Below are 18,351 nucleotides of genomic sequence, written 5' to 3' on the forward strand. Positions count from 1 at the left end.
TGTAGTCCCAGCTACTGGGGAGGCTGAGGCAGGAGAATGGCGTGAACCCGGGAGGCGGAGCTTGTAGTGAGCTAAGATCCGGCCACTGCACTCCAGCCTGGGCGACAGAGCGAGACTCTGTCTCAAAAAAAAAAAAAAAAAAAGAATTAAAATCATCAAGACTTTACTGATCAAGATGGGATAGTAGGGATGCATTTATCCTCCCATCTGAAAAAAAGGACAAAAACATGAAACATAATTTTTTAAGAAACTGGATATCAGTCAGTGAAAGAAAGTAAGCCCAGAGAAAAAGGAACAAACAAGGTGAGTCTTACAATGCTCTAACTTACAGTATTGAGAGAGTTTTCAGGTTGAAGTATAGGCAGAGGCATCCTAGCAAGCTTGAGTTAAAGCAATAGAGCCCAGAGTCTGGAGAGAACAAGATGACTAGAGTTCACATGTCAGAATACTAGAGAAGAGAGCTATACACATAAAGAACCCCAGAGATCTGCAGACGGTATCCTTCAAGTATTAAGTAGAGTACTGATCTGCACATATATGTAAGGAACTACCCAATGCCAGGGAAAACAATAATCCAAAAGGACTAAAAGGAACAGTGCAAGGAGCTCACACAGGGCCAGAAATAGTACCTGTTTCCAACAGCCAAACTGGAAAGTCTCATAAACAATGGGTCATTGGGTAGAGTGTTCAGGAAGGTTTTACCCCAGTAGTGAGGAATAATTCACATTAGAATGAGCACTATTCCAGATCATAAAAGCAAGACCCAAAAGGGTCAAACTGTTTCCAAGTAACTTAACTGCATGTGGTTATTGAACCTGGCTGTATTTAAATTTTTTTTTTTACTGTAGGTTATACAAAGGTAGGAAGTTCACTAGAAATCTTTCGATTTGGCTTTTAAAAGGGTGAGAAAAATCCCACCTGTGTCATCATAGAATATTTGCTTTGATGACTCTTTTTTTCTGTTTCTTTATTACTGCAAAATAACTATTTCTTGCCGTTACTACAAACTGATAGATTCTGCAGTCATGACTATGCTACAAAACATACTACGATTCAACAGGTGATTTGATTTTACTGGTACTGAAGTACTGGGCATGCAAATAAACAAGAAAACAGGATCTAAAATGAGAAGAATTAGTTAATCAAGACTGATACATATGTTGGCATTAACAGACAAGGACACTAGTTATTATAACCATATAACCATATTCCGTATATTTAAAAAGTTGAATACAGACATATAAGCCTCAAAGTGAATTTCTAGAGATGAAATCTACAATATCTGAGATGAAAAATACACTGGATGGGATTAACAGCAGATTAACATTACAGATTAGTGAACTTTAAGGCATATCAGTAGAAACTATCCAAAATGAAACAAAAAAGAAACAAAAGGAAATAAAAGCATGTCAGTGAACTGTGGGACAACTTTGAGCAACCTTACATAAGTGTAATCAGAGTACATAAAGTAGGCAGTAGGGTGACAAAAAAATGTGTGAAGAAGTAATGGCTTAACATTTTCCAAATTTGATGAAAACTATAAACATGCAGATTCAAAAGGTCATCAAACCCCAAGGGCAATAAATATGAAGAAAATTCTACATTGAGGCACATAATAATCAAAATGCTCAAACCAGTGATAAAGAGAAAAATCTTAAAAGCAACCAGAGATGAAAAAACATTATATACAGAAATAGAGATGAGGATGACAGCAACTTTCTTATCAGAAACACCACAAGTAAAAAGACAGTTGAATATTGAAAAAGAAAACTGTCAAATTAGAATTTTATACTCAGCAGAAATATATTCGAAAGCAAAGATGAAATACTTCTTCAGAAATCATTAGCAGACCAACACTACAAAAAATATTCAAAGAAGTCCTTCCACCAGAAAGGATATTTGTCTACACAAAGAAATAGAGTATCGGAAATGGTGATTACATAAACATATAAGATAGTTTTTCTTATATTATTTTAATATATCTATAATATATTTGCCTACACAAAAATAGTAATGTACTTGAGGAACATATGCATAAGTAGAATGTATTCCAAAAGGGCATGAAGGCTAGGAGGAGATAAATGGAAGTATACTGATGTAAAGCTTTTATACTATACATGAAGTGGTATAATATCACTATGATAAGTGATAAGACTGTGATAAATTGAAATGTATACTTTGAACCTCAAAGCAATGAAGAAAATAGCAAAACAAAGAATTTACATCTGGTAAACCAACAAAGGCAATAAAAATGAATCATTAAAAAATATGCAATCCAGAAGAAGGAAGTAAAAAAAAAAAGAACAAAGGAGAAACAAAACCAAGTAGTAGATTTAAACCTATCTATATTAAACGTAAATGTTGAAAAACTAAAGTTAAAAGACAGATTGACAGATTGGATTTAAAAAGTACAAACCTACTATATGCTGTCTACCAGAAATGCACCTTAGATATAAAGACACAAATAGGTTAAAAGTAATGGGGTGGAACAAGATATACCATGCTTATACTACAGAAAGTTGAAGTACCTGTATTAGTATCAGATAAAGTAAGTTACAGAACAAAGAATATTACTAGTGCTAAAGAAAGTTATTTCATAATCAGAAAAAAAGTCAGTTCATCAAAAGGATGTGTTTATTTACCTAATAGAGTTTTAAAATACACAAGCAAAAATTGACAAGAACTACAAGAAGAAATCCTCAATTAGAGCAAAAGATGTTAATATACCTCTTTTGATATTTAATAGAATAAGTAGACAAAAAATTAGTATGACCACAGAAGATCTGAACAGTAATATCAACCAATTTGACCTGATTGACATTTTACAAACATTCTACCAAACAGTACAGAATACATGTTCTTTTCAAATGCAGATGGAACATTTACAAAGAAGGATACATATTTCAGGCCATAAATAAAGTCTCAAGAAACATAAAAGGGGCCAGACACAGTGGCTCACGCCTGTAATCTCAGCACTTTGGTAGGCTGAGGTGAGCAGAGCACTGCAGGAGTTCGAGACCAGCCTGGGTAGCATGACAAAACCCCATCTCTACAAAAATTACAAAAAATTAGCTGGGCATGGTGGCACGTGCCTCTAGTCCCAGCTACTTGGATGCTGAGGTGGGAGAATCACTTGAGCCCAGGAAGCAGAGGTTGCAGTGAGTTGAGATCACATCAATACACTCCAGCCTAGGCGACAGAGCGAGACCCTGTCTCAAAAACAAGAAAAACATAAAGGGATTTCAGTTATACAAAGTATGTTCTCTGGCCTCAACAGAATTAAGTTGGAAATTCATACCCAGAAGATCTCTGAAAAGTCCCTAAATATGTGGGAAATAATAACATTCATCTAAATAATTCACAAGACAAAGGAGAAATCAAAAGTGAAATTAGAAATTATTTTTAAATGAATGGAAATAAAAACACAACATGAGAATTTCTGGGGAAATTCTTAATTAAAGCAGAATGATATTTAGGGGAAAATTTATATCACTAATGCCTATATATTAGAAAAGAAGAAAAATCTCAAATCATTGACCTCAGCTTTCCCCTTTAAGAAACTAGGAAAAGAAGAGGGAATTAAACTCTAAGCAGAAGAAAGAAAATGATAAAGGTTGAGCAGAAATCAATAAAATAGTAAGCAAAAGTGAGAGAAAATAAACCATAAACTGGATCTTTGAGAAGATTGAAGTTCTTTGAGAAAGCAAATTAAACCAAAACTGGCTCTTTGAGAAGAAACCTGTAGCAAGATTAAGATTAATACGGAAAGGAAAAGAAATAATACAAATGACCAATCTCAGGAATTAGAGAGGTAACATTGTAACAAAGCCTGCAGATACTAAAAATATCACAAGGGAATAATATGAACAACTTTAGGCTTATAAATTTAACAACTTAGATGAAATGGACAAATTGATTGACAGACACAAACTACCAAAATTTACTGAAGAAGCAATAGAGAACCCAAATATATACCCAAATATAGATAGCTATAAAGAAAAATTGAATTTGTAGCTAAAAACCTTCCCACAAAGAGAACTCCAGGTCTGGATGGCTTTTTCACTGGTAAATTCTATTAAACACTTCAGGAAGAAATAATAATCTTAAGCAAACTTTTCTAGAAAGTCGAGAAGGAGGAAACACTTTCAACTCATTCTACGAGGTCAGCATTATCCTGATACAAAACTAAACAAAGACATTATAAGAAACTACGCATCAATGTACTCATAAACATAGATACAAATGTTCTGAACAAAATTTTAATAAGTCGAATTCAGCAATATATTAAAAAGTTAATACATCGTGAATCAGTCTGGTTTATCCCAGGATTCAGGGCTGGTTTAATATTCTAAAGTCAGTCATTGTAACTTATGTTAACAAGCTAAAAATGAAGAAAAAAAATACCATCATATCAGTAGATACAGAAAAAGCTTTTGACAAAATCCATTATCTACCCCTGATTTTAATTTTTAAAAAAGGCCTCTCGGCAAAGTAGTAATAGAAGGGAACTTTCTCAGAGAGCAGATCGGTGGTTGCCTGGGCATAGAATGACAGGGAAGGCAACAGGGGAGGAACTACAGTGAAATACAAGGAAGCTTTTAGGGGTCATGGATATATTCATTTTCTTGTTTTATATTGGTGAAACAGGTCAAACTGATGAAATTATATGCTTTACATGTGTACAGTTTGTTGTATATCAATTATATTTTTAAAAAGCTATTAAAAACAAAAATTATGAGGACTTGGTAAATGTTTTGATATGGGGTAGGTAAAATAAATGGTGCAGTTGGATATGATACCAAGTTTTCTGTATTGAGTGATGAGACAGACTGTGGTATGTAGAATATAAAAGGAGTTGGTTTTGTGAGACAGATGACAAATTCAATGTTGGTTATGTTGAGTATAGGTAGTTCAACAGGCAGTAAAAGTAAGTATCTATATAAAGACTTATACACAAATGTTCATTGAGCTTTATTTGTAAAAACCAAGGACTAGCTATAACTCAAATGTCCATCAGGTGAATAGGTAAACTAACTTCTGGAAGAGGTGGGGACTAGGGTTACAGATTTACAAATCAGCTTATACATGGTAGTGAAAAACATGACAGAAAGTGAGATTGATAGGAATTATGAATACAGTGAGAAAATAAATGACTTGAAAATGGAGTCTTGGGGAATAACCTTTTAGGGTTATATTGGGGAAGTGGAGCCCATAAAGACAAATGAAAAAGAATGATCGGAAAAGTATGGGTGGAAAGTAGAGGGGAGACCAGAACTTTGTATCATAGAAGCTAAGTAGAAAGTATCAGATACAAACAAGTCTAGGAAAAGAATCACTCATGATATATATGTGACTTGACATTTGGGAAGTTATACTGATGAAATGAACTTACCAAGGATAGTATAGTGAAATAGTAAAAAATGAAAACTAGATGCAGTGGTTTGAGAAATGAGATATGAGGTAGTGGTGTCAGAGAAGTTTGGATTAGAAGAGAAGCAGAGAGATAAGATGGTAGTGGTATAGAGAGGATGTCTTTAAGATTAGGAGGTTGAAGAGCATCTAAAAGCATTTAAACTACTATATTACATTATAGCACAAACTCTTGGTGGGATATGGAGTGAAGATATGATAAGATTGGGATAGGGATATCTGTAGAAGGCTTTCTGAGATGAGCATATTTTTTATCTGAGTTTTGAATGGTGTGATGACATTGACTGATGGGAAAGGGTGAGCATCCTAGGCATAGGGAATAGCATTTAAGAGACACAGGGGCACAGAAGTAGATGTCACAAAGATTCTCACATATTTTAATTGGATAACTTTATAAAGTCTTTCAACCCAGAGATTTTTACATTTAAGATATGTTGCTGATCTCTTTTCTCTTAACAAAATTATTTTAGTAACTACTAAAGTATAGTTTTCAAAAAGCTCAAACATGAGTCTTATACAAATATAAAATTTGACTGCTCAAAATTTTATTCAACTCGTTAATGAGGGAACAAGTAAGATATTTATACAGGTTCAAAGGAGAATTTGAGGAAAATAGATCTATGGAGTTGGTTTGTTGAAGGAATATAGAAATAAATTGCTGATAGATTTTTAAAAATTTGCTAATAGGAAAATATGACTTATAAAGCAATGTAGCCTTTAGAATTACCTTTTCTACTGGACAGAAATCATTTGTATTGCTTTGAATAAGAGTCTGTTTACATTGCTCTTAGATAAGAATCTTTGGCATTGTTTTCTACCAGCCAACCTCTATTTTTACAGAATTGTAAAATATTTTAATAGTGAGTAGAAAATTAAACAGAGGTACATATGCCTAGAAAATCACATACTCCTTAAGGGGGTAAATAAAAGGACACTCACTAACCTTTTTCTTTTGACTATTTCTAAGTTTTAGATAATTTTTCATGACATCAGTAATATAAGATGGGTTGTTAGTATAATAAAGGAAATACCAAGGAAAGATTTTAAGTTTCTCCTATATTAAGCACATGGTAGAATTCCTGTGGCATTTTTGTCTTTGTACATCATTTAACAATTAACTGTGTACATGTCTTGATTTCACTTTTATCATTGCCTTGAAGCTTTTAAATTATTTATTATTTAGTATTTTGCACATTTATCTTTCCTCTTTGATTTGATTGCAAGCTTCTCTAAGGAGAGGGCCTTTGGCTACTTTGTATTCTCTATTGTACCTAGCACACATGGTACCTTGCACATAGTAGGAGTTCAATAAATATTAAGTGACTGAATATGATATATTCTTGGAACCAACATATATTTTAAAAAGTGGTTATATTCTTGGATGAGGACACAGTCTGGCATCAAGTTACTGAATCTTTTATTTTAAATTTGTTGTGATACCTGTGCATCAATTAGTAATGGCACTTTTTTTTTTATTTTGTTCTATTAGTGGTGATTTACTCAGAATAGGAAGAAAAGCCCTGTATTCAATTTTAGATGAAGTTATTTTCAAGCTTTTTTCAACTCCTAGTCCAGTCATAAGAAGTACTGCTACAAAACTCCTACTGTTGATGGCTGAATCCCATCAGGAAATTTTGATTTTACTGGGACAAAGTACCTGCTACAAAGGTAGTGCATTCATTCTTTCTTTACTTGGGATTCTCAAAAAGAAACTTTTTATTGATGGTTTATGAAAAACAAAATTCTTATATTTTAAAGAGTTGATAACTATGTAGATAAAACTCTACATAAAAATTGGCATCAATTTTTATACCAATTCAGAAAAAAAAAAAAAGATACCTTTCTGATCAGGTTGCAATGAATATTTACTCCCTCTCTGACAAAAAGGTTATGTGTTGGATATACCATATAGTTTAGTAAAATAATGACCAAAAAGATCAGTGACCTTAGCAAGACCAGCTTTAGTGGAGAAAATGGTGCTGTGCTTGAGAGCCCAGTAGCCCTTATGGTATTTTGAACTATCCATAATTACTCAACACTGTCTTTCCTCAAAAACAAAAAAAAAAAGTTGCCTTACCTCCAAATTCAAATACATATGTGAATTAAAAGTCAGACATTTTGAGGATGAAAGGAGTAAGTGTATTAACATTCTTATATAATAGCTTTCATTTAATTGAGCATTCACTGTGTGTCAGGCACATTCTATATACTTTACATGCGTTAAAATATTTAATCTTCACAACAATCCTATGGGATAGATATTCTTATCCTTATTTTATAGATATAGAAACAGAGACATGGTAATTTTTCCAAGATCACAAAGGTAGTATATATATTTTTTAATTGCCAAGCAAAGTTATATGTTATCTTTGTTTTATTTCTTTGATGACCAGAGCCATATATGTATTATAACCTATTTTGCTTATTCAACATGGTCAGAAAATGGGATTCTAGTCCATTAAATATACTTCTTAATATAGGGTGATACTGTATGGGAATTTTTAAAGGTTAGAATATAATATGATGTATTTAATACCTAAACTACTAGAAAAGTCTTTATCATTCTTGATGATTTTGAAGACATTGTAATAATGTACCTTGCATTAGTCATTACTGGGGGTATTGTAGGAATAGAGAGGAAAAGTACCAGTAATAGAGTTCTTTAGTTGATACTGTGCCAGATAGACATTTTCCAATTCTGTAATTCAATTCCTAAAGAAATGTGAATGTCCAACAGAGTCGTTATAAAGGAATTTTACCTGAATCCTTCTCCCTTTCTTTGACTTATATCTCAATAGCAGAACTAATTCAGGTTCCTGAAGATATTTTACAATTATTAATACTGCTGAGAACTTGGGTCTTGAAGAGAGTATAAGGCATTAAAAGTTCCATACAGTGGTTTCCCCAATGATACACTACAAGGCAATTTTACCTTATGTATTTGTTTTGAATACACACATTATAATACACCATTTCAAGTACCTGGAAATGGTACTTACTTTGTACCTTTTACTACTGCTATGTATTATTTTGGCATGAAAATGTACTAGCCTAGTGTTGTAGCACTTCACCTATAATGTTTTCCCAGGAACCTATTGATTTGCCCCAAATTATATATGTTATCATATGTTTATATTTAATAATCTTTTTCAACTAATAATGACTAATAATAATCTGCATGAGTGCTTCCACAGGACAAGCTTTTACTGAATATGTGTCTGTAGTAATTTACCTTTAAAATGTTTCCACTTAAAGTATTTATGCTCAAATAAAAAAAATTTATCTCTACCTTTTGATTTACCACAGTGATTCCATCCTCCTCCTTTTTTTTTTTTTTTTTTTATTAAAGAGATTGTCTAGACTGATTTTCTTTTTATCAGATCCCACAATTGAGTACGGAAGAATTCTCAGGAGGGAGGAATATCTTAAAGATTTCAACCTGGAAGTCTCTGAGAAAAGGAAAAAGAAAAATCATGTGATTAATCTTGTTTTCATTTGTTTTTAAGCCAGACTTTTTAGCTTCAAATTAATACTGATTAGATAACAAAATCATATTTTATTGTTATAATAATAGTTGTATGTTTTGCTATTCTATTTCAGGACTCAGAAGTCTACTAAGTAAACAGGAAACTGGGACCGAATTCAGTCAAGAACTTAGACAGCTCGTTGGCCTTTTATGCCCAACGGTCTGTCAGGAAGTAGAAGAGCAGGTATTAAGTTACAGAAAAAAAAAAAAAATTGCATGATATTCGCTGACTGTATTAAACCTTAGTTTTCCTTACATGTTCCTCACTTTCTTTCTCTTAAGACTTCAAGCAAAATACTCCCAAAATAGAAATATCTTTAAAATTTTTACTCAGGAGGTTGAGGCAGGAGGATTGCTTGAGTCCAGGAATTGGAGACTGCCCTATGATCACACCCATGAATAGCCACTGCACCCCAGCCTGGTCAACATAGCAAAACCCCATCTTTAAAATATAATGTTACAAAATTGTATCTCTCCGCCTTCAACCTGCTGAAAAACATAATTTCAATCTCCCATTTTCATCTGTTTATAGATACTGCCACATCAGTTTCACTCAACATTTTTCATGAAAGCCCCATCTCTGATGTTTATCTTTTATCTATAAGCTATTTAAAATTTTAAAATTGTTTTTCCAAAAAAATCTCACCTATGGCTACCCTTCTTGTTCTTTGAGATACAACAATAACACCTTTTCCTTTGTGTAAGAAATGGTCTTAATAAAAATTATTTAGAAATTTGAGGCAGCAGGTTATTGATTATTTCATCATACTTCCTCTAGTATACTCAAAATGATGGCTCTAAATAGCCCATTCCAACAGGAAGAGGCATATAGCTTTCTGATTTCCAGATAAAGACTTAAATATGGAAACCGTCTAAAATGACTAAAGATATTTTTTAATTTAAAAGGAAAAGGGGACATTGTGTATCTAAAATCCAAAACCAAAAAGGCAATAAACTTAAAAATACAAGCAGAAACCATGAAAAGAAGTCCAGTAAGGCAGGAGAATGGGTTGGGGGAGGCTGGAAGGAAGAATGCAGAAGAAGGGAATTTCTTTTTTCTGTATATATGAACCATCATGAGTTTAGATTAATCTCAAAACTGTGCATGTGCTCAAATTCATATTGATTAGGTAACAAAATCATAGAAATCACATTTTATTATTAATAGCTGTACCCTTTTTCATTCCATGTGAGGACTCAGAAGTCTACTAAGTAAACAGGAGACTGTGACAGAATTCAGTCAAGAACTCAGACAGCTCACTGACCTTTTAAGCCCAATGGTTCATCAGGAGAATAGCATACCAAAAGCTTACAGAACTAGACAGAGATTCAAGCAACCATCCACAATGGTCAACAGAGCTTATAGTTTGAACCTAACTAGGTTGATTGCCTATTAAATAAAAACATTAACATGGTAGCTCAAAAAAGATTATGAAAGGTCAGGCGGACTATAAAATCTTTGAAAAGGAAATGGAAGTGAGATTATCCAGGGAGAATTTGGAGCTAACTAGACTATATCTTGAGTATGTTCTAGAAATTGCCTTATCGAGCCTAACATACCTCCTTTGGGAGGTAAGGTTTAATATCCCTACCCATCTTGTTAGAGCTAGAGATTAATACTTGCCCTGGCCTGATACTTTAAGAGGTATTAAATTTTTAAGACCTTCCTAGAGATACCTCTAAGTTGTTTTTGGCATTTAATTTCAGAAACTACATCAAGCAGCATGCTTAATTCAAGCCTATTGGAAGGGTTTTCAGACAAGGAAGAGATTAAAGAAGCTTCCATCTGCTGTGATTGCTTTGCAGAGGAGTTTCAGGTAAAAAATTTTGGTAAGGGGATTGATGATCAGAGAATCTTACTAGAGTACTGTTGAATTGAAATTTAGGTGATTTTAAAAAAATTTCGTAGTATGTTTATTGTTATCTTTTCGTTCTTTTTCTGTACATTTCTGGGTACCAACACTCCAGTAACCAGATGCACTTTCAAAGCAAAGGACATAAGACAGGCATCTGATGTGTTAAATATACAATCCTATCCACTTAAGATATTTGGGGAGGGGACAAGCCTACAAAGGAAGCCAACGATAGTTATATTATTAAACCCTTAAAACCAACAGTTATCATGATTGTGTGTATATAATTATAACAATAACATGTATGCATATAAGAGTTTAAGTCTGTTAACCTGATTTTCCTGAATAAATATGGCATGGATGGATATCTTCATTGAATTATGATATAGTTTGGCATTTATTTCAAGTAGACTGAAAAGGAAATACTGAAGACATAGCCCACTTTCTGAAATGACTAACCAATCCAGATTCTCCAAGGTCACAGAACAAGAAAAAGTAACTTAGCTGCTAGGTAATTTATGATAGAGAAGAACTGTTTCAGAGGTGACTTTTTCATGCAGCCTAACTTACAGCCAAGCTTTAGTTCATTAAAATGAAACTGGCATTTTACAGAAGTTAGTTTTTTAAAGAAAACTGAAACTATTCTTTTAATAACTGCAGATACATTTCTCAGTTATAAAAACATTTAAAAATAGCTCTGGGGTTCAAAATACTATGTAGTCACAGAGTTGAAGACATTGAAATCACTCTAGCTAACTGTGTCTCTTAGTGGGTATCCTATTAATTGATGAACGTTTTCTTCAGGGAAGAATTAAAGATGGATTTAAAATATTATTGGGTGTGAATATTATTGGTAGCAAAGAAAAGAATTAATTTTTAAATACATATCAAGTGCCTAGTATATGCCAGGGGATCCATCCCCTGGCAGTTTAACAGATTTGAGTTTGTATCTCATTTCAGCAACTTACTGGTTGAGTGAACTCCGACAATGCCCCACCTCTCTCAGCCTCAAACTTCCAATCTATAAAATGAGAATAATAGTTTATACACTTGTATGATCAAGATAATGTAAAATTTGAGATAATACAAAGTTTTTAGCATATTTTCTGGCACTTAGAAAATGATAGGAGGAAAAATGCGTATGGCACATTTTCTGTCCTTGAAAATTTACAAATCTAGCTAGACAAATAGATGCGTTAAATAGATAATACTGAGAGGCAAGTGTTATCGATCTATTATTACTCAAAGTTTGTTGCCTATCTTACAAACTGTTTTTTTTTTTTTTTTAAAAAAAAGCATTTCTGTGGTTAGATAAATCTGGGAAATATTGAGTACTTTTTGAGTCACAGTATATATTTTTCTACCCAAAGAATCTGAGGTGCTCTTGGTATTGCCTTTGGTGGTGAATTCAGATAGAGTAGGTATTACTTATGGGTTCTACCTGCTGTCATCCTTAATTATCAGGCATCTTAAATTTAAAGGCACCCTTATACATGGATTCAGAGCATTAATGTTTAGTCCCACAATAGTTGCCAAATTTGCTCATATACTCTCTCTTTCAATATTAAAATCTCTATTTAAAAGTAGCCCAGGATTACAGATTTTTTTCCCACTTCTAAGTGGAAAAATTCTATGGAATCTAATATTCCATTATTTTAAAATAGAAATTCCATTGTTTTCTTTATGTGACCAGAAGAGTTATAAATATTTCCATTAAAAAAGATAAACGGTGAAGCAAAAATTATTTAAGTCTCACATTTTGTGTTTGTTACCTTTCCAGTATTTTTGCATTTGAGGTTCCAGAATATACTGAAATGCAGTTCTAACCTGTTGGATTCTATTTAATTTTTTAATTTTCAGTTTGCTCCAGTTCAGCACCTTCCCTCTTCTATTAGTTGTTACAGTTCATGCAAATGTCTCTTGCTTCCTTTGTAGCTTGGTTTTTTTCCGAAGGTTATTTCTGTCTTTTTGTGCTCAGGTCTTATCTCAGTAATTTCCCCCTCCCATGGTTTTGGGAGAGGGACTGCCTACCAGTCACACTTATGGGTTCAGATTGATTAGTGTTCTTTAGATTCAGCAAAAGGCATTCTTTTATAGTCACACCCTTGCTAACGCACTTTCATAGTGGTTTCTTTTTTATTTAGTCATTTCTCATATTCAGAAACTTTATTGTCTCTTAAGTACTCTTCTTCAGCAAAGTTTTCTGAAGCAGCTAACAGCTGCTCTAGTTCTCTTAGAGAAACCTTACAATTTACCTACCTCTATCATAGTGCTGATTTTTAAGTGTTTTAATTACATTTGTTGATTTCACCTTGAAACTGAGCTTCTTAAATGCAGAATAGTATCTTTTTTCTCTCCCTCTGAGGCACAGTGTCTTGGCAGCAGAAAGTTTGGTCAACTCCCACTTTAATGATAAAAATTCAGACTGATTAAATATAAATCATGGAATTTACTTATTTTCAGAATATGACATCTGATCAGTCATTTTATTTTCAGAAGTGTAATACAGAGGCCAGGTGGTCCAGTGCCTACTAATTCTTACAAAGAAACCAGTTGGAAGAATAATTGTTTGATTTTTGAGTGATTATAGAAACTCTGAACAAAATAACTAGATGTTATTTATTAATAAATGGGGGAATTACATTCGAAATCACATCAGTTCCTAATGTTTTCAAACATGAAAGTGAAACATGAATCCAGTAAGCACATCTGTTTACAATTTAGTCCCTATTTAAATCACCAAACCTCACTTTTGTCCTGTCTTTCTGGTTTGTACTTTACTTCCACCTTCATGCTCCATAGTCTTTTCATTTTTGCCGTATTTCATAGCCTACATACCTAAATTGTTTCCCAAACCCGGTTTTCTGACAGATTAAATATTCTAACAGATGTAATTTTAATGATTACTATGTTTTTCATACTAATAGTATGAAATGATATTTAAAATATTGATGATGCAGTATTAAACACTATAATCTATAGTCAATTAGAAGTTAGAAACAGAGGTAGTTTTTTGTTGTTGTTGTTTTGAGGTGGAGTCACACTCTGTCACTCAGGCTGGAGTGCAGTGGCACGATCTCGGCCCACTGCAACCTCCACCTCCCGGGTTCAGGCTCCTGCCTCACCTCCCAAGTAGCTGAGACTATAAGTACACACCACCACAGCTGGCTAATTTTTGTATTTTTAGTAGAAATGGGGTTTCACCATATTGGCCAGGCTGGTCTCGAACTCTTGACCTCAGGTGATCCACCCACCTTGGCCTCCCAAAGTGCTGGGATTACAGGTGTGAGCCAGTGCGCCGAGCCACAGAGTTAGTTTTTTAAAAACCAGTTTAAAAGGAGGCTGTGTTTAGTGCCTGCTCTCTTTTACCCTCTATGAATGGGTAAGAGATAAAACATTATTATCTGCATGCTGTATAACCCAGAAGTTTTGAGGCGAAGGAGTTCTGTAGAACAGGCAAGATGCCATCAGCTATTCTTTGGGAAGGGAGAGGCCCTTACCTGCTTCATTTCCAGCTTTCACAAAGAGCAAGAGACACTTAGAACTATTCAACTAGCCCTAGATCTTCTCTAGAACTTTTTGACACACATACACTTTTGAGGTCTTCTCTGTCTTCCATGAGAGAGATAAGAAAGAAGTTTCAAAACAAATTCTCTACTGTGTCCTAAGTAGAAAACTAGAGAAAATTTAAGTTGTAATGGATGGAAGAATTTATGAGAAACAACCACAGGCACACAACATTTTATCAAAACAATTTAATCAAAATAAACTATTTTGAGTTGAAAATTCAGTTGAAAAATCATAATAATCCTCTCTAATTATACTATAATGATGTCTGGCTATTAAGAGTACAAAGCTATAGCCAAGGTACCACATTTGTTTACAGTTTAATTCTAAGAATACAGTTTTAAAAAAAGATCTAAGAGAAAATGTTCTTGGGAGAGACACATGTCAAATTAAGTCTATAGAGGTAAACTAGTTTATTCTGTCTCTCTTCTTATCCTCGTTTTCTTTTTCTGTGGGTATCTGAAAGCATTTTGAGTATATTTACTGTAAACTGACACTTGTAGTCTCCTTACATAGTGATATTGGAAGCAACAAAAACTAGATGGGAATGGCTAAGGAGAAATTTTGGTGAATAAAAGCAGGTAATACAGAAATGATAATTATATAAAATGTGGCCACATGAAAGTTTTCATAACCAGTTTTAAAAGTAATGTTCAGTTATCAATAATTGAGAAATAGGCATAAGAAGAAAATAAAAATCAACTGTAATCACATCATGCATAAAAATCACTTGAAATTTTAATGTTTTTTATTTATTTTTCTGTGTAAGTAAATGTAAATTTTTTGACACAATTTTGATCTCATCCTTCTATATCCTGATTTTACTTTTACCTGACATTAGATCATTGATATATTCTCATGTCACTAAATATTCTTCGAACATTTTATTTTTTCATAGTTCATATAATCCCATCCCATCAGGTGAATGAACCAGTATCTATTTATCCAACTCCCTGTTGTGAGACAAAGTTTGTTTTCAACTTGTTACTGTTGTAACACTGTGGAGAACATTTTTGAACAGAGGTTTTTACATATATATCTGATTATTTCCTTAAGAATATTATTTGTAATGGAACTAATTGGTCATCACTTTTAAGGCTTTTTATTTATATATTTCAAATATTTTTCCAGATTTTTAATGCATATATTCAAATATTTCTCCAGAAAGGTTGCACAACAGCCGCAGAAGACAGGCTATTTTATCATACCTTATTAACACTAGAAATTACCTTAAAATTTTTTCTGTTTACATTTATTTGATTACCAGGGAGGTTATGCATTTTCCATATGATTTATGAAAATTATGTATAACACACTGTTTCCATCACAGATCTAAACGAACAAAGATGTTGCTGGAGATAAATAGGCAGAAGGAAGAGGAGGACCTCAAATTACGATTGCAGCTTCAAAGACAGAGAGCCATGAGACTTTCTCGAGAACTGCGACTGAGTATGCTCGAAATAGTTCATCCAGGTGAGTGGCAGTATCAACTTTATAAACATAAGAATATTTAAGTTATCTTTTAACAAACCAAGTTTTCTAGCTACATGATGATTTTTTAAAAATTTGGACTTTTGCCCTTTTTCTCTGTTTTTTAGATAAACTTTATTAAATCTTCTGAGTTCAAAAACGGTTACTATTTTTTTGATTCAGACCTATTCGTTGATGATGAACAATCTGCCCACCAGTTTTTTTTTTTTCTTATCCTTCAGATAGTTTAGTGAAACATAAAAATTTATGCATAAAGATAGCTGTTAGAGACACAAAGATACTTCTTGAACTGAAATAAGGAGTTGGAATATTATCACATTCTGCCATCAGAACTTAACTCATTCCTTAGTACAAATGTTGTGACATCTTCTTTCCACCTTTGACAGACTAAGCTGAAATTAATAATAAGGTGTGGTCTGAGAGGTCTTAGTGGTTTCAATATTATCTTCAAGTTCTTTTACCTGTCGTCTTGTTATTCAATCCAGGGTCCTTCACTAGCCTTTTATTTCACTTCATCTCCATTAAATATAGATGTTTTCTAGGATTCCATCCTCACCTTATTCCTGTCATTTTGCTCTTCCTGGGGTATCCATCCATAACTACAGCTCAACTCTCAACTGAGTGCTGAGCAGTCTCAAATCTGGTCTCTGTCTTCACCTACTCTCCTAAGCTCTTAGAGGAGAATTGCCCAATAGAAATTTTTACAAAAATGAAAGGTTGTATATCTGTACCATCCAGTAGGGTAGCCAGTGGCTAGAGATGGCTACTGAGTATTTGAAATGTGGCTAGTGTGCTGAAGTACCTGAATTTTAATTTTACTTTAGTTTAACCCAAGTAGCCACTTGTGGATAATGTCTACTCTATTGAATAACACACCTCTGTACCCAACTGCCTATTGGATCCAGCTTTACCTGGATATCCACAGGCAACCCAAACACCAAAGTCATTATCTTACCCCTCAGATTTCCTTTTCCTTTATTCCCCATCTCAGGTAATGGCACCAGTAACTTACTCAGTTTCCCATTTGAGACATCCTAGAGTCCTTTCCCTCTTTTACCTCTATATCCAATTGATCATTAAATTATATCAGTTTCTTATACTCCCCCAAATACACTCCCCTTTTTATTAACAATTCTACTACCTTATTCTGTCATGTATGTACTGTGAACCCTGGGTTGTATGCTGAGCAACTCCAAGAAAGCAAAAAGAAAGTCATCTATATAACTGACTGAGTGACTTAAGAGAAATTTGGAAGCATGTAGAGAGAACACATACATACATTTTGCCCTTTCCCTCTGATGGTACTGAATGACTTCTTAATCGTGTGCTTAGGATTCTTGGTTTTTTGGGTTTTTTGAAATGTTTTTAATGTTAGATTTTCAGCGATTTTCTTATTACTCTACCACAAAAATATTATATGAGTTCTTTCTCTAAAGAAGCTGCATAATCTGGGAAAGCTTTGTTTCTAAAATCTTAGAACCATGGTAAAATAATAGAATTGGGAAAATTAGTGAACAGTATTGGCAAAAATAAAAAGAAAGCAATATTATTATTATCATTGTCCTGATTCCAGAACTTAAGAAAGCATGGCAGTGAGTATGTTGTAATAGTGTCTATCATCTTTTTAGGTCAGGTGGAGAAACACTATCGGGAAATGGAAGAGAAATCAGCATTGATTATCCAGAAACATTGGAGAGGGTACAGGGAAAGGAAAAATTTTCACCAACAGAGGCAGTCTCTCACAGAGTATAAAGCAGCTGTCACACTTCAAAGAGCAGTGAGTCTAATGTAGTGAAAAGAGCTCTGAATCAAGAGGCAAAAACATGAGTTCAAACCTGACTTTGCTAATTACCTGTTGTAAAGCCTTTATCAAGACACTTAGTTTTCTTGAGCCTTAGTTTTTTCTTTTGTAAAAGAAAACCTCCTTACCTCTGGCCAAGCTGGTTTAGACACTCAGTCCTTAGTACTACCTTAGAACCTTGTACATCATTTACTATACTACAATGTTGTTTTGTTAATTATTTCCCTTCTTACTTGGGCTGTGAGTTCTTCAGGAATAAGGAGCTAAGTCTTATTGTTGTCAGCTCATCACATGTGCTTGATGTGTGAATAGATGTTTACCCTTACCCTTTTCACTCAGTTGTTATGTGGATCAGTTACCCTAATTCATGGGAATGTATTTTGTAAATTACAAAGTTCTCTGCAAGTGCAGCATGTGATATTTGATTTTTTTAATGCACAGATATTAGGTATATTTAGATCATTATAACATTTTAATTATAGAATTTTATATATATATATATATATATATATATATTTTTTTTTAGACGAATTCTTGCTCTGTTGCAAGGCTGAAGTGCAATGGCGCAATCTTGGCTCACTACAACCCCCACCTCCCAGGTTCAAGCAATTCTCCTGACTCAGCCTCCTGAGTAGCTGGGACTACAGGCACGCACCACCACGCCCATCTAATTTTTGTATTTT

General features: G+C 33.6%; 1 protein-coding gene across 1 annotated transcript in view; it reads left to right on the forward strand.

The window, feature by feature from the left end:
• The window catches only part of IQCB1 (IQ motif containing B1), a 73,680-nt gene that overhangs the window by 33,851 nt on the left and 21,478 nt on the right, over positions 1 to 18,351 (forward strand). The window contains exons 8-12 of the mRNA XM_015129989.3: positions 6,920 to 7,098; positions 9,031 to 9,140; positions 10,664 to 10,773; positions 15,707 to 15,849; positions 17,496 to 17,644. Coding sequence (XP_014985475.3) covers positions 6,920 to 7,098; positions 9,031 to 9,140; positions 10,664 to 10,773; positions 15,707 to 15,849; positions 17,496 to 17,644 — 691 coding nt within the window. The remainder of the gene's footprint in view (positions 1 to 6,919; positions 7,099 to 9,030; positions 9,141 to 10,663; positions 10,774 to 15,706; positions 15,850 to 17,495; positions 17,645 to 18,351) is intronic.

The sequence above is a fragment of the Macaca mulatta genome, chromosome 2 (genome assembly GCF_049350105.2).
Source record: "Macaca mulatta isolate MMU2019108-1 chromosome 2, T2T-MMU8v2.0, whole genome shotgun sequence".
Lineage (NCBI taxonomy): Eukaryota > Metazoa > Chordata > Mammalia > Primates > Cercopithecidae > Macaca > Macaca mulatta.